Source organism: Bos grunniens, chromosome 7 (assembly GCF_055505025.1).
Source record: "Bos grunniens cultivar Pamir isolate PY7600 chromosome 7, Bosgru_T2T1.0, whole genome shotgun sequence".
NCBI lineage: Eukaryota > Metazoa > Chordata > Mammalia > Artiodactyla > Bovidae > Bos > Bos grunniens.
This window is the reverse complement of record NC_141171.1, coordinates 65,667,627-65,689,082: the sequence shown is the minus strand read 5'-3', so window position 1 is coordinate 65,689,082 and position 21,456 is coordinate 65,667,627. Positions and strand designations below refer to the sequence as shown.

The window sequence follows — 21,456 nt, the reverse complement described above, 5'->3', positions numbered from 1 at the left end:
CTGAATTGAGAAACCGCTGGACCAGTTTTGTACTTCTCAACTCTAATAAGCTTGAGTCTTAGTTGGGGAAATTAAAAAACTCATATTCCTGGAATTTAGCCCCTGAGCTTTCCATACTGAGAACCAGGGGTGGGGCCCAGGAATTGGCATTGTTAAGAGTCTGATGGGGGTGGGAGGTGGCAAGTGCCACCCTTCCAAAAGGCTGGACCTCAGCTGATCTGATATTCAACATTCTAAAGGTCTGTTTTGAAAAAAGGATGTCTGGTTCCTGGTAGAACCTCTGTCCTAATGGTACAGTAAGATGTGGGCTCATCCTTCCAACATGACTGTCCATCATGACTGATGTCTGTGGATCCTCACGTGAGGTCAACCTCAGCAGGGGTTGGCCAGTTCAGGGGAAGCCTGGCAACAAAGCACCTCTCCTAGGTTCAGTGTGAGGGGCCAGAGGCAGCCCTCAGCAGTTTCATGTGAAAGGGAGGGCACAGAGAAGTGGAAGGAACTACTTTTTGTTATACCTCAGATCAAGAGGCTGCACAGCAGAAAACTGGGCCTTCCTTTGCTTTCTGAAGCAAGATGACTCTGAAAAATGGCATGCTCCAGCAACAACCTGTCACTGACCCTGAAGGCTCCAGGTGACAAGACTCCCCACTCTCCATGCCACCTAGGATGCTGAGAAATCCACTTCCACACTATGGAATGGGAGAGGGTGAGGGTGCTGAGGAGGGGAACTAACTGTACTTTGAAGATTTCTGTTTAAAATTTCAGAGTTTGCACTCCCATGTGGCAAAAACAGGCTGGCTTCCCTGGTGGCTCAGATGGTAAAGAATCCACCCGCAACGCAGGATACCTGGGTTCGATCCCTGGGTCGGGAAGATCCCCTGGAGGAGGACGTAGCAACCCACTCCAGTATTCTTACCTGGAGAATCCACACAGACAGAGGAAGCTGGTGGGCTATGGCCCACGGGGTCGCAGAGAGTCGGACACGACTAAACGACTCAACACAATGTATAACACAGAGTGGTGGCCGCCCTTAGAAGGGACCTGGATTTTCCAGTTTGCAACTCCCTCTGCGCCCCCAGCAGGCATTTCAATTTGCAACCATCCATCCCATAGATGGGTGGACAACTATACATGGATAACCGAAGACCAGAGTGAAGCTCCGGGGCCAGGGTACCTGCTATGCTGGGTAGCACTTAGGCTCGATTCCGGCCGATCAGCTGCAGTCAGTTTGCACAGAAGTGAGCAAGAGGGCAGGGTCAGACTTCTGTGACCTGTGCAGGGTGCACTCGGGGTGGAAGGGCAAATGGAGGGAAGACGGCTATCACCAGTCACTGTCCTATACAGCTAGGGGCCGAACGCACAAGTGAAAGATCTGAGCTCCATGTGGGCATTCAAAGGGAACAACAGAATGTGTCTCTTGTTTCTCATTTAGATCGTTTATTAAGAGCAAAGGTCGGGCCATCCCATCTGTGTGATATTGCAACATGAAAAGTCATATACATACTAAGGAGACCCCACAGAATTGAGAGCCTTTCAACAGTACAGAGCCATAGATTACAAAATTAAAATACAAATGATCCCCCCAATTGGCAGGAAACATGTACAATGAGGAGGCCTGAAATGGAAGGGCACTTGCTTTTCGATAAGGCAGTTACAAAATGGAAAAAAAAAAAACCCAAACCAACCCGCACCCCTAAAACACTCTGATGGGCTGAGCAGATAATAGACATGTGAGACAGGGATCCTGCACAAGCCTCTGCCACTGGCAAAGATGTGCTCATTAAATGAAAGCCACTGAAGAGTTTGTTTGAAGATGCAAGCCAGATGAAATGACTGTAGACATTCCTACTGTAAGAAAAGTCCCACCCTGCCTCCGGCTGGATTCCACCTCAAAAAATGGGATTGACTTTACCCTTCCTGACCATGAACTTGGAAACAGTCTGTAATAAAATGAATACAAAAGCACCCCTAGAGCACCACGCTTCCCAGGGCGTGGTCTTCAGCTCACCTGTCCTTCAGTTCAACTGCTTCTCTCGCTAACAGGGACGGGGGCTGCGAATGGCAGGGCCACAGAGCTGTGTCTGCTCAAGTCAGGGTCACCTGATTGACCCACCTGAAAGGCAAGTGCATTTTGTGAGAACTTACATTCTAGGACACCACATTTCCCGCCAGGACTCTGGAATCTTGGTCTTAAATTACAGGCTCCTTCCGATCTCCCCTCCCATTCATTTTACAAAACTCAACTGATGGCCTTCCCAGTCAGGTCTTACAGCCTTGAGTTCTGCAGGTTTGTTCACAGTCCCTGACAGCCAGGCTGGCCTGGGGAACCTCTGCTTAGTGGCAGGTCTCAAGGATCTGAGGGCAGCTCCCTTGCAGACTGGGTTCCAGCTATGCTGTGAGTTGTGAAGTGAACCAGCGCTAAGTGGGTCTAGATGATGCCAAAGCATTCAGGCAAGTCTTTTTGAATCTTGGTTTCCCCATCTCTAAAAATCAATGACTGGGCAATGGCAACCTTTAAGGAGTTTCCAGCTGGAAAATATGGCACCTCTCTGACACTGAGACATGTGGTTCCCCCAAGTTCCTAAGCTTTGCTTTCTCTATAAAAGCAGTGTGTGCAGTACTTGCAGCAATCTTAAGGTATACGCCCTTATGGGCTATTTAACCTTTCAACTCCAGGCAGAGCATGATCATAGTTTACAATCTTCCAGCTAAAACTTTTCCTAAGTTTTGTGAGGCAAACACAAAACTAAGGCCTTTTCTATCCTAAGGTATTTTTTTTAGCAGTTCTGAGAGCACTCTCTTCTCCCCTGACCTCCTCCATCAGCTTTAGCAAGATTGAGGGAGAATAACTGGGGTTTCCTCAACATCTTCAGTAAGGACTAAATGGACTAATAATACTTAGGGGGGAGAACACTTGGGACAACAAAGTGTCTTGTTTGCTAGCTGCTCCTTCCCCAAAGACAAACACTATGCCCTGGGATGGTGCCAGCGATTAGTCCTTGGCTAACTTACTTGGCCCCCATTAGGCAGAGACTAAGATGGAAATTACAGAGAACATAGAAAAGCCAGAGGTTTACAAAGATAGGACAGGCTTCCCCAGGAGGTAGTGAGTTCTCTGTCCTCAGAGGTGTTTAAACCCAGACTGCTCCAACCTTGGTGGGACGGTTGTAGGCAGAATGTCAGCACCTATGGGAGACTGGACTGGATGACTTAGAGGTCCTTTCCCAACTTTTGGATCTTGTCGCTGTAATGACAGAGTCCTCAGATGATTTCCGTGCAGCAACACCTCTGGGATCCGTGGTTGGGCTCCTGAGTAAGTTCCCACTCCGGCTTTCTCCTTCCTACAATGCAGGTGCCCTCCAGGATGTTAACAAAAAGTTCCCACTAAATAAACAGCTGAAATGCCAAGGTTAGATGCAACATTCCAGCTGCAAGCAGTTATTCATATCTGCTCTCTGAAAGACTAGCTGTGACTATTTAGCTATGACAGGAACATCTAACAACTTGGCGGCTGCATCACATACATGAAATTCCTCTTCCTTTTACACCCCTGGTCTTGAATCCTTTGGTTGCAATCTCTCAAGGGATTTGGCTATGATCTTTTTCACATGCTGTTGCCAACCTAAGAGTTTGTTCACTGAAATAAGAAGTTTGTCCATTTGTTTTCTAAAAACCTTAAAAGGAAGCAACATGGATGGCAAGATGTTGACAATTCCATGTGACTCTTCAGGGCACAGGAAAGAACCAAGCAGGCTGGAACTGAGGCAGGAGCCGTGCTCTTTAAGAAGACAAAGCCAGTTCTGGATTGCATATTCCAGTTTTGCCCAGGAGCACCAAGAGGAGAGAAGGCAATGCTGCGACATGACAGGTGGAGAGAAGCACGAGTCCTTGACAGGTGGTAGCAAAACGCAGGCAGCCGCGATGAGCGCTGAGCTCCCCAAGCCCCACTGCTCCCCACAGCCAGACCTGGGTGCTTTGGAGGGTCAGCCACCTCTAACAGGTAGATGTCTCCTGCTCCAGATCAAACCGAGGGAAATTGCAGAAGAGGCTAAGGCAAGTGGCTTAGTGGTCTGATGAAATAGATTTCTGCACACAAGAAAAATACAAGCTCAGAGAGTTTTGTCTTTTTTCTCATCTAACATGCTTTCAAAGGTTGAAAAGACACCCACAAGCTCCACTCTCCAAAGGCCCTCTCCTTAGAGGAGAGCTGGCACAGGACTTGAGGGCGCATAGCATCTGGCTGAGGGGGAAGCTTCCCCAGGCTTCACATGGGAACGAAAGCACTCTCACAGCCATGCTTGAACAGACGGAACCTAATACCACAGCTTCTTGTACAGAAGTGCACTGCTGTCTCTTAACTGGGAACACAGATCTGCTGTTGAAGAAACAGTGACATGACCTACACGTCCACAATTCTGGCTCAAACATCAGAAAAATACACTTTTTTTCTCAATGAGTTGTGGACATTTCCAGAGAGCAGGTTTCCAATGCCTTAAGCCTATCTGCCCCCAAACTCCAGCCTGACAAGAAAACACTTTCCTGGATAAAGGGGACTTGGTGTTTGATGCCTTCAAAGCCGTTCTAACTCAGCTCCTCAGGGGAAAATAAAAATCTACTTTAGAGCCTTCTTGATGCCCACACATCAAGAGCCTTTAGCTGTGAGTAGTGAGACTCTCTAAACACCTATTGAATCTGCACAACTGGAAACACGCCCAGAACACCCTGATGTGCCATCCATGGCCAGGTGTACGCAGATAAGATCCACTCAGTCTCAAGTATGCTCTAGGTACATTCATGTACACATATCTTAAAAGGCTGCAACCTGCTAGACATGCGTGGTGAACACTGGTGAAAGCTGGGCTGCAGCTGAACACATGGAGCTACTGAGCGAGAGTGGTGGCCCTAACCGTCCATAGAAAGCACGCTCCGTGGAACGGATACCTTTGGCCACTCTACCACCCTGCTGGGTGTGTATGTGTTGGGGGTGGTTCTGACTTCTCTGTGTGGATACTCAGATTAAGTCATCTGTGAGACACTAAAACACTCTGCCAGGCTACGCTGTCCAATGCTGCTTCTATTTTTTAAGGCTTAAGGAAGAACTCAGAATGAAAACTGAGTTAGAAAGCGGTACCTTTGACCACAATATGTCAAGGTGGTCAGAAATTAGAATTCAAGTCCTTTCTTCTCTTTTCTTCCCACTCCCTGTCCACATCCTCTGCCCTCCAATACACTGACTAGAAAATTTTGCAAAAGCATACTTTTGGATATAAAGCTTTGTTTTCAAAGGATACTTTGGCTCTGATATAATTAGATAGAGGAATCTGAGGTTTTGAACAACAACAACAAAAATCAGGTAATTATTAATACTTAAAAAGAAAAAAACACTTTAGCAACTTTCCCCCTAAAAGAGAGGCAAATTGCTCACAAAAATGAACATCAGATGGCACTGACCTGTGTTGCTCAAACCCATGATTTGTTGCTGACCCCCAAAGAGGCCAAAGCTGGTCAGACTTTCTATCCCAGAGCTGGACTTCGGAGCAGAAACCACCCGATCCTTGGAAGCTTCCTTGTGGTTGTGAATTAAGGATTAGTATCTCTGAAAACATGAGCCCCAAAGCACTAAATGTCTCCATGTGTCAAAGCATTTCTGGCCCAGGAGAATGAAGTCCCAATACATCACTTGACCCTGAAGCATGAAGCGTGGAGGGGTGCACAACGGACCATGGCTCCCAGGAGGAGCTCTGCATCAGGGTTTCTGGCACCTCCACAAATACAGCTTGGCACATGAGTCTGCCCTGGAGTCCCGGTCTGACCTGAAACCTCCTGCTGGTGCATCAGGACTTCCTCACGCTCTAGAAGTGAAGTGGTGAGCAACAGGAACAGCAGAGGCCTTGATACCAAGAGGTGGGAAGCCCAAGACTGGCTCTGCTAGTGACAGTTGGATGTGCCAGTAAACCCTGCCTGAGTGCCTACTGTGTGCACAGCACAGAGCCGGTGAGGGGCCGGGGTCAAATGATTTGCTGATAAGTGACAAAGCGTGGTGTCTACGTCCCGGGTAGATGTCTGCTCATGCACCTCTCTGCCAGCCGTACCTCGCTGTTGGTCCGGGGCTATACCTCACAAGTGGTTGCGTGGAATTACAAGGTGAATACCAAAATATCTGTCATCCCACACGTCCAGCAGAAGTGACTTAATGCTCTGCAGAATGCGGCAATGCACTGTTTTCCTTTCCTTCTTTTTCCAATCTTGTGTTTTTTTTTAGTCCGGTAGTTGCCTTAAAAGAAAGTCTGTGTATAAACATGCTGAATCATGAGAATATAATCCTCCTGCCCGAAAAGATTTACAGTATTCATTATTCAAACTTTTTTATTTACAATAAAATTTAACAGTCTTTATGGGCTTAAATGTAGCAGATGTCACCTGTGCATTAATATTATACTTCATTCCTTGAAGGTGTGCTTCATCATCACTCAAGCTGTTTGCCACTCTCTGACTTCTGGTCCAGTCTACTCTTGTTACTCTTCACCATGTAGATGAAGTAAGCGAGGGTCTCCTTTTCATTCACAGGTATGTTCCTGAAGTGTCGGCTGACAGTCTATATGGGAGGGAAAAACAGAGCCCGTTAAACCATGTTAATAAACCAGGGCCACGGATTCTCAGTTGTGTAAAAGGTAAACAGCAAGCTGCTTCCAGAGCTGGGAGGGAGTTATGATTACTGCACAACTCCCTGCAGTGCTCCACAATGCAGAATGTGAATGCCCTTCTTTCCCAGGCTTAGGGGATTTGGTTTCCAGGCTTCCAAAAGCAACGTTTTAACCCACAGCACTCCCAAGATGCAGTCCTATTTCAGGGGCAGCTAGCCTATCCATCACAGCATAGTCTCAAGGTCATCTCCATGGAGGAGACTGGGACTGCTCTGGGTGACCAGCTGCTACCATAACCTCTTAGGCCCTGGAACTGGGCCGAAAAGTGTCTTTTTAAAATTGTGTCAAATAAACAGCCAACTGAACAGATGTAAGCCCTGACCCAAAAAATCATCTAAATAGTACGTAACTACCTCTTGAAAGACATCAGATTTGAAGGAAAATTCATATGTATTCCCAATATTTTGATCTATTTCAAGTCCTGAGAATGCAGTCTCCACTTGCCCCATCTCATCCCATCCGTCCCACCAGGGGTAGGCACTGGTCTTGAAGTATGAAAGGCTTATGTACTCCTATGTTTTAACTGGATGCTAGCGAAGGAGAAGTTTAAGAAAAAATGATGGATCAGCAAGAAAGCTCTCAAGTAAAGATCAAAAACCAACAGGGATGTGAGCCCATAAGGAAATCTCTGAATGGACCAAGGGCTCTAGGACAGATAGATAAAAAGGGAGTCAGAGAATGAAAACTACAGAGTGGCTGTCTTTGAGGGGTAGGAGTGTACTTTTCATCATTTCCAAATTTTCTATAAAAGATAGAAAAACACATTTAGAAAAGAAGGATGAGAGGATGCCCATATACATACCAATAGGACAGAAGTATCAAGGCAGGCTGTCAGTATATTAAAATAATGGACAATGGAACACCCCCACCCCCATCCCATGCCCTGAACTAGATAAGGACTCAGGGCAGGAGAACACATTCTTGGGCTCCATTCATTATAATAAATACTTCTATTACCAATACCAGAGTAGAAAAAAATCAAGGAAAGAAAACAAAGAAAGAAAAATAGCTCCTACAGAATATGAGTGAAGGTTTAGGGATGATTAATCAGACACACCTCATGTGCAGAATGGAACATATCTGGAAAGAATCTTGCAAAACAAGATTCAAACAAACGAGCAAACAAAAGAACTCTCAGGACTTAGAATCAGGAGTCGTGAGATTCCAAGCTACCAACTTGCTATGTGATTTTAAGCAAGTCTTTTCTTTCTCTCTGTGCCCTGGTTTCTTTTATGAAAATCAGGCCTTTCTAGGTCTAAAGCTGGGGGATTCTAAATTGTGCAAAAGAGGGAAGAGGAAGTTGCTTCCAGAGGTATGGAGGGGTTATGTATAGACACACAGGGAGAATCAAGGTCACGGTCAGCAGCACGGTGCTGGTGCTCCCTCTGTAGAGGGCAAGTCTGTCTACCTACTTCTGCTAACTGGGCCTTATTGAAGCCTGGTCTGGTCTGCAATTTGTAGTGTCGTTTATAACGTCGGAGAGTGTTCACCTGCAGCTGGAACAGATCAACCTAGAGAGAAGAGGAGAAACACATTATCCATCACCTGACCAGCCACAACTCATCAAATGCCCCCAATGTGCCTAGCACTATGCTAGGTAGGGGCGGGGAGGGAGAGGACTACAGACAAGTCTTAAAAGTGGCCCACTGAGGACTAATTACTAGTTGGGAGGACAGAAGCAACAGTGGAAGCAGAATTTTGGCCAGGGAGGGGTGGTCCTAGAAGGCTGATGGAGGTGGTGAAGCGTATGCTAAGGACAGGCAGGGTTTCAAAAGGGAGCAAGGGAACAGACAGTAGGGAATTATAGAGAAGGCCATGAGCTCAGAAAGCCAGGGGAGAGACACACGGGCTAGGGGATCAGAGGCACTTATGGTGGGTTTAAAGGGTGAGACTGGGTGGTAGCATGTCTTGACAAGCAGAAGTAGTGATCCTGGTTTGGGGAGGGGGGTGCTATCCCCAGAAGATTAATCTGTGGTGTTTGTAGGAAGACTGACTGGGGTGTGGGGGGATGACAGAGGGAGCTGATGCAGTGATGATCCAGAAATGAGATGGGAAAGCAGGGGTGCTGATGCTGGAGGGGGCAGCAGGCAAGGAGAGAAAAGGGAGAAACAGACAGACATCCTGGAGGACAGGTCGGAGCTCGGCCCAGAGTGGACACAGGGGCGTGAAGGACAGCGGGACGCACTAGTGTTCTCAGGTAGTTCTCCCCTAGGCCTAGCCTTCGGGTGTGAGGGTCCTTAACCGCCCCCCCGCCCAGAGACAGCTCAAAGTACTGCAGCAGATGTACAAACTGGCAGGCTAGGGTCTGGGTCTCTGCAGATGACTGGGTAACAGAGGGGAAAGGACTCTCCTTTTATTTTTGTCTAATAAAGGAAGAGAGGAAAGCTGCACAGTCATGAAATAGTGAAGGCCCGGAAAGTTGGGCTGCCTTTACCTGCCTCTAAAAGAGATGTTCTTGCTTCAGGCAGGTGGAGAGCACTTAAAAACAAAATGAATGATCAATATGAGGGACCAAAGTCCTTCATTCTTTTCAAACATTCCTCAAATCTTTTTTTTTTTGTGAAAAGCATTTTGATAGTGAATACATCCATTCCTTCATAAAAATAATAATGCTAAAAGCATTAGAAAGATACTGTAAACCAGTGATAGAAAAGGGGACACAGAGAGGGGCAGGGGGAAAGGGCCATATTTTCAAAGATTTTCTTCCGCATCTGCAGACAAAGGCCCACCTACTCTTTCTATTCCTACACAGTCATTTTCACCCTGAGTGCTAACAGGCGGTTGCCTTATGAAATATTCATGTGTCAAATATTCAATGTACATTATAAATGGTTCTTCTTTTGCTGAGTCTAAAGTGAAAACAATTTAGAAAATTCGATATTCATTCCTGTAACCCTGCTTAATAGACACTGGCACTTTGAAGGGATGGTGGCCTTCTGGTTTGAGAAGTGATGACAATTCTCAGCAGGACAATTCTGTCCCCAGAGGACACCTGCAATGTCCGGAAACACTGGGAGTGGTGGCGTACCTGGCACTTGGTGGGCAGAGGCCAGGGATGCTGCTGAACATCCTACGAGGCACAGGACAGCCGCCACCACAAAGAATTATCTGGCTCCAAATGCCAACAGTGCCACTGTTGAGAAACTCTGTGCCAGTGTAACTGACCTTGGAATAGATGTCTGGGAATAAGCCTGGACCAGGAAGCAGAGAGTGATAGAAAATCCGAGCTGGTGGGACAGGACAATTTACACCTTCATTTCGCAGACCAGGAAACAAAGCGGAAGTGACTTCCCCGATCCATACACACTCAGTCTCCAACTTTAAGGGCAAAACCAAAGTTCTGAAAAACTCGGCACTGTGCTTCTATTTAAGTATTTTTCAGGGGCTTCTTGAAGAAAGGCAGCACAGATACTGAAGAGGGCACTGGACTGGGGCCCCCAAACTGAGTGTGTGGCCCTGAGTGTCTGTGCCTGTCAGTAAAATGGTGGGGCAGTTAGACCAGTTGATTTCAAAGCTTTCAGCCCTCAGATTCCATATTACTATGATGCTATGATTCACTTTTCAGATACACCACAGCAACACAAAGGCGACTAAAGTTACTTCTTAAACCAGGCCAGAGGTAAGGATCAGGTCAGAATTCATTCTCCAGCTTTCTCAAGGTGAAGTTTTGGACTTTTACCTCAGGAATGTCAGTGTCATGCTCAGGAGAATCTCCGCCATCGTCACTTGTCTTCCTCTTCCTTTTATTTCGTACACTCTGGATGAAATTTTTGTGGAAATCGCAAATATACAGATGCCTTACCTGATGGGAAGCAAATTAAAGTCAGAGTTGCCAATCCCATGGAAACAGCAACAGGTATCTGTCAAATTATGGGCCTTTTCTCCTTTGTGAGGCATTGGAAAGACCACAGGAAGAAACAGACACAAGCCATCATCTCCTCAAAGAGAACACTGATATCACACCGAGCAGTTCATCATAAATCAAGTTCCCCCTGAATAAACACAACACATGTGACAGATACCGCTGGAGTGGAGGTCCCTGACCAGAAGGGAGGACCTGCAGGGAGACAGGAAGCATTCTGGGTGGAACAACCAAGACTGAAGTTTCAAAGGAGGCTGACAGAAGGCGCGAGTGAGGAGACCCTGAGGAGACTGTGTCACTTAGGTCAAAGTGACTGCCTGTGCAGGAGCATCAGGAGAAATGAGGGGGTTTGGGACATGAGAACAGCTTAGACTTTCCTTCAGACAAACAGAGTCCCCCTGCGATGTGACATCTTCAGACCTGTAGGAGTGAGTAATTTACATGGGGCTGGAATGCACTGCCCCTGGGAGCAGGAAAGCGGGCACTGTGGCAATGATAGGATAGCCGCCATCCTATTTTTCCATTGACAATAGCAACTACTGTACCATGACAACCCTCTGAAAAACTATTTCTATGTATCAATTTATAATTCTTGCATCAGCACTCACAGAATCCACAAAGAGAAGCAGAAAGAGGTGCAGAGATTCTCACAAGGTGAAACCACATAAAAGAAGCTGGATACCACTACTGATTTTCTAATGTAGGCTGGAGGCATAATAGTAAGTGAAGGTGGAAGCAGCAGCTAAGATGTGAAGGACGTGTTTTTATTAAGAATATAAGTACCAGGGTTGAGATGGAGGAACCATTCAAGAACCTAACAAACTGAATGCCTGTGTAAATGACTTGGGGTTGTTGACACTGAACCAGCTGTTACACAAATGTTCTTGAGAGACTTCTGAATATGAGTTTATTCCTCAACTGCTTAAAGATAAAAGTAAGCTGATAGGAAACCAGCATAATTCAGGCCTTTCCATGGAGAAAATAATGGAAACTGTTTCTTATTCACATGAATCAGCACTTTCACGTGGTTAGATTAGTGAGCCACGAGCAGTTTTACGTCTACACTGTGATAGTGTCTTGCAGACAGCAGGCACCCAATAAATGCTGCTGAACCAACACAGGCAGCCCCTTGCATCTGAAAGCAGCTTAGGCCAGTAAAAGCCACATTTACGTATGGCTATAAATTTGAATGACTTTGCCAGATTCAACTCTGTCAAAGGACTTTGAGACACAGCACGTGTCACCGTCTCAAAGAATCCCATCCAGCTGATGCATAGAGGACTGGACATGCTTTCATGAGGGAAGAAAGCACATTCACAACATATCCTACATCCTTCATGCTAGCTAGTTTCACATGTAAGACTAAGCTGGTCTTCAAATTCACAGACTGACAGACTTAAGAACAGGCAGAAGGCATGATTCCTAAAGCTGTGACTGGGAGATTTCAGGTCAAGATGCTAGAATAATAGAGTCCTAGATGGAAAAGAACTCAGCATTCACTACTGCAAACCCCCTGGCTCCCATCTCATTTTCTAGAGATATAAACTGAAGCCACCTTGCGTGAGGAAATGACCTGGCCAAGGTCATCCAGACCTTCTAACCCTGGGCACGTGTCCTTTCCTACTGCAACATCTTCCTTACACTGTTCTCCACTTCCACTTTCCTCCAGAAAAAAGCAGATATATGTCAATTGGAGGGATGTTTGAAAGCATGTTATATCTTAATAAATCACAGAACACTGCCAATGTCTATACAGAAGGAGTTAAACTGCCTGAGTTGGATTTAAGGTGCTATTATTTTAAAAGGTTCTCTGCTAGACCCTTTTACAAGATAAATAGTCATTATTCTTCCTTAACCATTTTCAAGTACTTATTGGTTTTCAGAAATTTCAAAGCCCAGTGGCCTTTGGGGAGTTGGGGGTGGAGGAAGGAGGGTGATAGAAAAGGCTCTAAGTGTTGTTGTTTTTTTTTCTGTTTCACTTTCAGCAACAGCTAAAAATTCTTGTAACACAGCAGTTACTTAGAATTGAATTCCTGCCTAAGCCTGTGAGAATGAAATAGAATCCCTTTCAGAAATAATGACTCTACAACACCACCTTGAAACAAACTGTGAGTGAGTGAGTCTGCCTTGAAATCCTACTCCTTCAAAAGCATTGCCTTTTGGGGACTCTAGTACCGGGCTCAGGCTACCTCTCTTCCAGACAGTGTGTATCAAAGTCAACTTAGCCCTACACAGGTTTTCCAGAGGGGTCACTGGGAAAATGGAGTCCCAGATGCAGTAATACAACTGTTCAGATGGTGGGTTTAAAAGAACTGGGAATTTCTGTTTCTTAAGGACTGGAAAAAATATTAAGTAAAGACTCCCAACAATCTACACAGAAGGTGGGCAGTGCTTCCATGAGGATGAATCCACTGCTGTCCTAGAATTGAGCATTTCACTTCCATATTGTCCCATTTCAGGCCACCACAGTGGCTAGCCAGTTACTTGCGCTCAGATGAATTCCTTTCTTTCATTGATAGAGACTTGTAGTGAGAAAGCCATCAATTCACCCCTAACCACTTAAAAATAGCATCTTTCCATTGAAGAGTTGCAAATATAACTGTTAACTTAAAACAACAACTGGATGTGAGAGTAAGAGTGTAGAAGAAAGCACAGGGAAGATACTTTTAATTTTTTATTTATTGAAGACTTAATCAAGGCTTATGTATGAGGCCCAGAGGTAAATCAGACAACAGATTCAAGAAATTAACCAGCCTCTTAGGTGCTGTGTGACTTTGGCACCCTCGCTTCTTATTTCTGGGTCTCAGTTTCCCTTGTAACATCAGAAGTGGAAAAAGTGGGTGTCCTTTCAGTTTAATGAGCAATCTCTGATTTCCCTCCAAAGTGGAGAAATTTTGGTCTTAACCACGTAATCTAGCTGGTCCACCTGGTATTTAATAATACCCCTCCCAACTCATTTCCAATTCCTAATCACCTGGCAGCCACTTTAGGCTTACAGCAACAAATGTCAAACGAAAAAGTTCTTAATTGGTTGACAATAGGCACATCTTCAGAATTTTTAGAATAGTTAACTACAGTGGTGAAATCGCACCGGAAAAGTTTTCTATTCAAATTTAAAATTACCCACCCCCACCGCTCCCCGGGCATTTCTAAAGAAATTAACCCTATAAAAGTGTATTTTCTTCCTTCCAAGTCACGTTGACTGCCTGAGCCACCTCCCAAGACCAGGTCCTGGCCTTATTTCTGCCACATCCTTGAAATCCCATTTCCCCACAGCTGCCTGCTAAGCAGCGAGCTCGGCGACCCTGTGCAGAAGCTGAGGCCGCCGCAGACAGGAAAGGAGCTGCCACCTTTCCTTTTCTGAAGGAATAACAGGGATCCGAGAAGGAGGGAGAAGTTGGATAAGAGCCGGGTCCCTTCATCACCTGCTCCACCGTGGGCCAACCAAATGAACCCACCTCTTCCTGCTCCCCTGTCTACACCGATAAAACGCGCTAAAAATTGGTGTCAGATTTTCCCAGGCAGGAAGGGTCCTCGGAGCAGCCCCGCCACCAACCTCCCGAATTTGGGCAGAGTCCTAGTTAGAACCCGTCAACGCCGAGCGGCCTTTGCAAGCCCGAGTCCAACTCCTCAATTTGCAGATAAAGGGCTGCGAGGCCCAGGGCGGGGAGGGCCCCAGAGTCCCGCCCGCAGCCCAGGGCAGCGGCCCGAGAGCCGCCCAGCGCGGGGACCCAGCCGGGGGCGGGGGCGGACTCACGCTCTTGTCGATGTCCAGCTTGAGTTTCTTCTGCGAGATGCTCTTCTGGACTCTCTTGCTGAAGGAGGCGTTGCCCGCGGGCCGGACGCAGCGCTCGCCGTCCTCGATGAGGCAGCAGCTCTGGCCGTAGCCCGGGGCGGCGGCGGGGGCGGCGGGGGGCCCTTCGCGGCTGTCCTCCTCGGTGCTAAAGCCGTTCATCTCCTCGCCCCGGGCCGGCCCCTCTGGGGGAAGGTCCCCCGTAGGCCACTCCACAGCCGCGCTCCCCGCGGGGCAGGTCGCCGAGGCCCCCGCACTCGAGGGTCCCAGAGTCCGTCTTCAGCAGAGCCGCGCTGCCCGGCCCCGCGCCCGGGAGGCCCGGCTCCGCTCCGCCGCGCTCCGGCTCCTTCGGTTCCCGGCCCGCGTCTCCACCAAGCCCCTTCTTCCCTGCTCGCGGCCCCGGGGTCGTCTCCCGCGGCTTGCAGGGCCCCGCCGGGAGTCACCCTGAGGCGCCTTCTGCCGGGGGCCCTGAACCGTTACCCTTCGGCGGGGACGTCCAGGAGGGCGTCCCAGGAAGCAGCAGCTCCCCGAGGACTCCGGGCCCGGGTTGCCAGAGGGTTCTGAGGGCCCCCGCCGGCTCCCGCCTTCTTTCGGCTGCCGGGCAAACTCGCCGCCGGGCAGCTCCCCCGGGGTGGCGCGGCCTCCCCGCGCGGGGCCCGGCCTCGAACCCGCGGCGCCCGGGCCCCGCGGCTCCTCCGGCCCGCCCCACCCCTGCAGCCGCTCGGCTGCGCCCCGAGTCCCGAGGCAGCCCCTGGGCCGCCCGGCCGCCGCCCGCCCAACGCTCCGCACCACAACAGTTCGCTCCCCTCCCCGCCCTCCGCGGGACAGCGGAAGTCCCGCCTCCGCGAGCTCATTGGCAGCCTTTCCTCTATGGGCGGGGCCTCCGCCGCCGCTGGCACGTTCCATTGGGCGCCATCGCCGCCAGTCCCCGGCGCTTGGCTACTTCCTGGACTCTGTTGGGATGGGTTCAAAGTAGAGAAAGTGGAAGAGGGAAGAGTTCCCCGGGTGAGGGAGACGAACCGGGCCGCAGACTTTCCGGGCTCTGGGAGGGATGGTTAGCGTGGTCCCGGCTGGACGGAGGACCCGACTCCGGGGACAGAGGATCACCTTCGGGGGACAGAAGTACAGACGTGGGCGGAGGCGCAGAGGGACAGTTACGCGGTGGGGCTTGTGAGGGGGGCACCTAAAGAGAGAGGTACTGTCATGACAGGTTCAGACTGGGTGAAACGGAAGGACCAGGGCCAGAGGACCCGCAGACCCGCGGGATAGAAACCGGATAGAAAGACAGTCATGGCGGGAAAGACAGAGGGACAGTCGGGACAGATAACGTGGAAAGACATGGAGAAGAGGTGATGGGGGTCTGATGGCGGGTCTTGTAAGGCGGTCAGAAGCTTATGGGTGGCGGAGACTCCCCACTGTGGAGACTAGGACGGGCTTAGTCGGTGCGGAAAGAGAAGGGGAGAGGGACGGGGACCCGAGGGGCTTGGGTGACCCTTCAGCTGGGAAGAATCGGAAGTCGGTATTAGGTCTGGAGGGTGGACTGAGTGAACCGCGCGGGGAAGAGGAGGGGCTGCCGAGGAGATGCAGAAAAAGGCTGGGCCAATCTCCGCGTGGAGAAGGATTTGCCGTATTTTGGGCCCTCCCTGGAGCTCTGTAAACTGAGGCTTCTATTGCTTTAAGCCGGAGATTTACTCGCGAGGTGGCCGCGCCCTGCAGAGCCCGGGACTTGGGGTTCGGAGCCCAGAATGTCACGCACACCCCCAAGGCCGTAGGGAAAAATGCTCCAGCACGCCTAGTCGGGCCACCTCTCCACTGGGTGGCCTGGGGACAAATGAGGGCCAAAGGCCCAAAGGGACTAGTCCAGGGTCAGGCAGTCACGCAGTCTTTTAGGGCTGGGAGGCATTTTCTCCGGGGGAGGGGCGTGAAGGGGACAGGGAGCGTTAGAGTCGCACGTGTACCTATTTTGGTAGTACTAGGTAGCATTGAAGAGGCTTCTGGTTTGTGTCTTGTTGAAAACGGGAAACTACCAGTTTCCGTGTTTAGAAGCAGATGCCCTGTGATCTTCAGTTTTCTTCAGTGGCCTTCAACGTATTTGTACCCTGTAGCCTAGTAATTTCTCATGTGAGACAGCCATTTTAGGAAATTGGCCTACTAGAAAATATTTTAAACACAACAGTGTTCATTATGGGATTATTTATAATGGGAAAATGTGAAAAGAACAGAAAAGTTCCATACTGGAAATGGTTAAATCAACAACCTAACCCTGTGAATGGGATATGATGTGTGTACATCTATGTTTTTAAAAAAAGAAAAACAACTATTTGTACATAAAAAATACACCAGAGTATCAACAGTAATTATTTTTGGGGAGTGGAAATAGGATTAATATTTTTCTCCTGTTATTCTACGTTTGCATTTCCCCCAATAAACATTTCTTGCCTTTCTAGTAGGAAAAAATAGAATAAAAATTAATAGAAAAAAAGGCAAGTTTAATAAGATTCTTCCCTTGGAGTTCATAAATTCAAAAGTAAATTATTGAACATATAGTGTATATACTCATTTCAGGCTTGGCCACAGGAAGAAGATGAAATAAAATCCAAGGCTTAAAAGAGTATAGCCTCTAGCAGGGAAGTTCAGACATACACACAGAAAAACAGCTGGTTATCTGTACAAGGCAGTGTGTGATATTGGTTTCAAACTTGATTGGTATGGATAAGAGCTCCTACATTCTCCATATTTTTTCCCTATATTTTTTCCAAATAGCATTTGCACCTAGCACCAGGGTGCTGCAGTACACAGAGTTTCTACTGCACCAGCTTCTCCTATCACCACCCTTCTGGTGGGGAGGGGAATTGGGTCCTTATTCTTGGGGGCTTCCCAGATGGCTCAATGGGTAAAGAATCCTCCTGCAACGCAGGAAACACAGGAGATGCGGGTCAGATTTCTGGGTTGGGAAGATCCCCTGGAGAAGGGAATGACAATCTACTCCAGTATTCTTGCCTGGAGAATCCCATGGATAAAGGAGCCTATCGGGCTCCAGTCCAAAGGGTCACAAAGAGTTGAACACGACTGAGCAACTAGAAGAAAGCCCTAGAAGAAAGTATTGTCTTTGAATACTTTGAGCCCTAGAAGAAAGTATTGTCTGTGCCTTATATCTGTTATTCTTATTATTTTTGTGTGTGAAATATTTATACTGTATCACTGGCCATCATTTATTTGGACATCTATTTAAAAAAACTTTTTTGTTAAAGTATAGTTTTTTTAAATTAATTTTTTTGGCATACAGTAGGTTTACAATGTTGTGTTAGTTCCTCCTTTACAGCAAAATGAATCAGCTTTACATATACGTATGTCCCCTTTTTTGGATTTCCTATATCTGCTACTCCTGTATTCTTTAAAGTTCTCTTTACTTCTTACTGGGGAATGCCTCCTTACTACAGTCTTGTTATAATTAATAGATCTTTACCTTTCTCCATTGAAATTACTGTTTCTCTCCGAATTACCTCCAGCCTCTATGTATTTTTTGGGGGTGGGGCACATGCTTTTAACTAGCATTTACATACAATTTTGTAGTCTTTCTTTAGGGGAAACATGACTAATACAGAAGGGTCAGAGAGATACAACGTTGCTGTCTTTGAGGATGGAAGAAGGGAACCATGAGCTAAGGAATCACCTGCTTGCCTGGAAATAGGAATAGCTGTTTTAGGTGGCCTGGATTACAGGGCTCCAAGAACAGAGAAGCAATGCACTTTTGCCACGCAAGTCTCCAGCCTCCTTGACCTTCCCTGAGTTCCCAACACTGGACTGGAATGGTTGAGGAGCAGCCTAGAAACCACCTGAGGCAGGATTAAAGAAACCAGAGAAGCTCATCAAGATTAGGAGACCAACTATGTGAGATGAGATTAAAGGAGTACAAACCCTATTCACACCCTAATCTTGTCAGACCCCACCTTTGACCCTCTGGAGAAGGTAATGGCACCCCACTCCAGTACTCTTGCCTGGAAAATCCCATGGATGGAGGAACCTGGTAGGCTGCAGTCCATGGGGTCGCTAAGAGTCAGACACGACTGAGCGACTTCACTTTCACTTTTCACTTTTCACTTTCATGCATTGGAGAAAGAAATGGCAACTCACTCCAGGGTTCTTGCCTGGAGAATCCCAGGGAAGAGGGGATCCTGATGGGCTGCCGTCTATGGGGTCGCACAGAGTCGGACATGACTGAAGTGACTTAGCAGCAGCAGCAGTATAAAAACCCTCATCAAATTCCTTGGGGTTGAGACATAGTTTTTCAAGGCAGAAGCCTGGTGTGTTTCCCTTTGCCTGGCAAAGCAATAAAGCTATCCATTCTGCTTCACCTGCCCCACCCCCACCCCCAGCCCAGCCCAGCCCACCGCAAAGAGACAAAACAACAACAAAAGAAACCTTTATCATAAACTTTCCTTGTGTTATTATATAGATTAGTTACAAATAGTAAGATCTGAAAAAAATTCCAATCTCCTTGCTGGGGGAATAAATCTATAACTCCGGAAAGGAGATATGAATAAGTAGTCAGATACTGCAGGAATGAATACAGGAGAGAAGATTCTGTGATCTTGTCCTGCTTTGTGTAGGATTTAAGATTCTTGAAATGGCCCTGAGAGTCTGACTTACAAGTTTAGGTAATTAATTTACAACATTTGCTTAAGTGCTTAGAAATATCTGACTTTTTAGATTTGTAAGTCTACCCTGTTGGCCATTTCAAATGTTTGAGAAAATCAGGCACATTAAATTAGTAATGGTAGTTGGAAATGTCTAAGGAAATTTGATTAATTAAGGCTGTAAGTCTGTTCAATGTTTAAGGAGGACTGAATCTACTAAACTTAATAGTAATCACAGAACAAGTGAAAGTGATTGCTCTTATCTTTATACAAAAAGTTTACGAGATTTATAATAGAATAGTAAGGTTCATAAGTTGAACTTAAAGTCTTTAAGAAAAGCTAGGTTTTTAAATGGGCAACTAGCATTCTTTTCCATACCCAAACCTACCCCTAGGTATTTAAAATAGCAGATCAGTAGCCCCCAATTTTATAGTTCTAGCTGGGACCTCTCTTCTGAACTCCAGATAACAACATTCAGCTCTTTGCTTGGAATGCTTTAGAGGCATTGCAGACCACAATGTTCAAGTTAACTTTTTCTGACACCCAAATCCATAAACTCTAACCGGCATCATCCTTGACTCTCCCACCCTCTCCCTCTACTTCAAGCCAACCCATCGTCAAGGCATTTTCTTCTATTTCCAATAGATATTCAGAATTTCTCCCCTTCATTTTCTACAGCCAGCAGCTCAGCCCAGCCCAGCATGATCTTTTGCCTGGAATGTTTCACTGGCCTGTACCTAAATCACTCATTCTCTAGGGAGCAAACCTATACCATGCCACACCCTCCTTAAGGCCCCTCACCAGCTTCCCAGTGCATCCTGGGAAGCTGCCATCTCTTTGCCCTGCTTCTCCTTCCTCAGTTCTGTTATTCTTCTTTAAGCTCCTCAAATAAGCCAAGCTCCTTCCTACCTTCAGTTCAGTTCATTTCAGTCGCTCATTTGTGTCCGACTCTTTGCGACCCCATGAATCACAGCACACCAGGCCTCCCTGTCCATCACCAACTCCCGGAGTTCACTCACACTCACGTCCATCAAGTCAGTGATGCCATCCAGCCATCTCATCCTCTGTCGTCCCCTTCTCCTCCTGCCCTCAATCCCTCCCAGCATCAGAGTCTTTTCCAATGAGTCAACTCTTCGCATGAGGTGGTCAAAGTATTGGGGTTTCAGCTTATGATCAGTACTTCCAATGAACACCCAGGACTGATCTCCTTTAGAATGGACTGGTTGGATCTCCTTGCAGTCCAAGGGACTCTCAAGAGTCTTCTCCAACACCACAGTTCAAAAGCATTAATTCTTCAGCGCTCAGCCTTCTTCACAGTCCAACTCTCACATCCATACATGACCACAGGAAAAACCATAGCCTTGACTAGAGGGACCTTTGTTGACAAAGCAACGTCTCTGCTTTTGAATATGCTATCTAGGTTGGTCATAACTTTCCTTCCAAGGAGTAAGCGTCTTTTAATTTCATGGCTGCAATCACCATCTGCAGTGATTTTGGAGCCCCCCAAAAATAAAGTCTGACACTGTTTTCACTGTTTCCCCATCTATTTCCCATGAAGTGATGGGACCGGATGCCATGATCTTCATTTTCTGAATGTTGAGCTTTAAGCCAACTTTTTCACTCTCCACTTTCACTTCCATCAAGAGGCTTTTGAGTTCCTCTTCACTTTCTGCCATAAGGGTAGTGTCATTTGCATATCTGAGGTTATTGATATTTCTCCCGGCAATCTTGATTCCAGCTTGTGTTTCTCCCAGTCCAGCATTTCTCATGATGTATTCTGCATAGAAGTTAAATAAGCAGGGTGACAATATACAGCCTTGACGAACTCCTTTTCCTATTTGGAACCAGCCTGTTGTTCCATGTCCAGTTCTAACTGTTGCTTCCTGACCTGCATACAAATTTCTCAAGAGGCAGGTCAGGTGGTCTGGTATTCTCATCTCCCTCAGAATTTCCCACAGTTTCTTGTGATCCACACAGTCAAAGGCTTTGGCATAGTCAATAAAGCAGAAATAGATGTTTTTCTGGAACTCTCTTGCTTTTTCCATGATCCAGCGTATGTTGGCAATTTGATCTCTGGTTCCTCTGCCTTTTCTAAAACCAGCTTGAACACCTGGAAGTTCACGGTTCATGTATTGCTGAAGCCTGGCTTGGAGAATTTTGAGCATTACCTTATTAGCATGTGCTGCTGCTGCTGTTGCTGCGTTGCTTCAGTCTCGTCTGACTCTGTGCGACCCCATAGATGGCAGCCCACCAGGCTCCCCCGTCCCTGGGATTCTCCAGGCAAGAACACTGGAGTGGGTTGCCATTTCCTTCTCCATATTAGCATGTGAGATGAGTGCAATTGTGCGGTAGTTTGATTATTCTTTGGCATTGCCTTTCTTTGGGATTGGAATGAAAACTGACCTTTTCCAGTCTTGTGGCCACTGCTGAGTTTTCCAAATATGCTGGCATATTGAGTGC

At 47.2% G+C, this 21,456-nt stretch overlaps 1 protein-coding gene across 7 annotated transcripts; it reads right to left on the bottom strand.

Moving 5' to 3' along the window:
• Window positions 1-1,415: 1,415 nt before the first annotated feature.
• SAP30L (SAP30 like) lies at window positions 1,416-15,100 on the bottom strand. Of its 7 annotated transcripts, XM_086412581.1 has the most exons (6): window positions 14,324-14,968; window positions 10,384-10,506; window positions 9,143-9,182; window positions 8,117-8,215; window positions 5,452-6,595; window positions 1,416-4,086 (listed from the first exon to the last, which is right to left on the bottom strand). In XM_086412581.1, the coding sequence occupies exons 2-5, from the start codon at window positions 10,422-10,424 to the stop codon at window positions 6,467-6,469; spliced, it is 309 nt and encodes a 102-aa protein (XP_086268707.1). In that variant the 5' UTR covers window positions 10,425-10,506; window positions 14,324-14,968; the 3' UTR covers window positions 1,416-4,086; window positions 5,452-6,466. The 7 variants fall into 7 exon arrangements, with proteins under 7 accessions (XP_086268707.1, XP_086268701.1, XP_086268702.1 ...); XM_086412575.1 differs by lacking the exon at window positions 9,143-9,182 and having other exon boundaries at window positions 14,324-15,058; XM_086412576.1 differs by lacking the exon at window positions 9,143-9,182 and having other exon boundaries at window positions 1,416-2,113; window positions 14,324-15,058.
• Window positions 15,101-21,456: the final 6,356 nt, after the last annotated feature.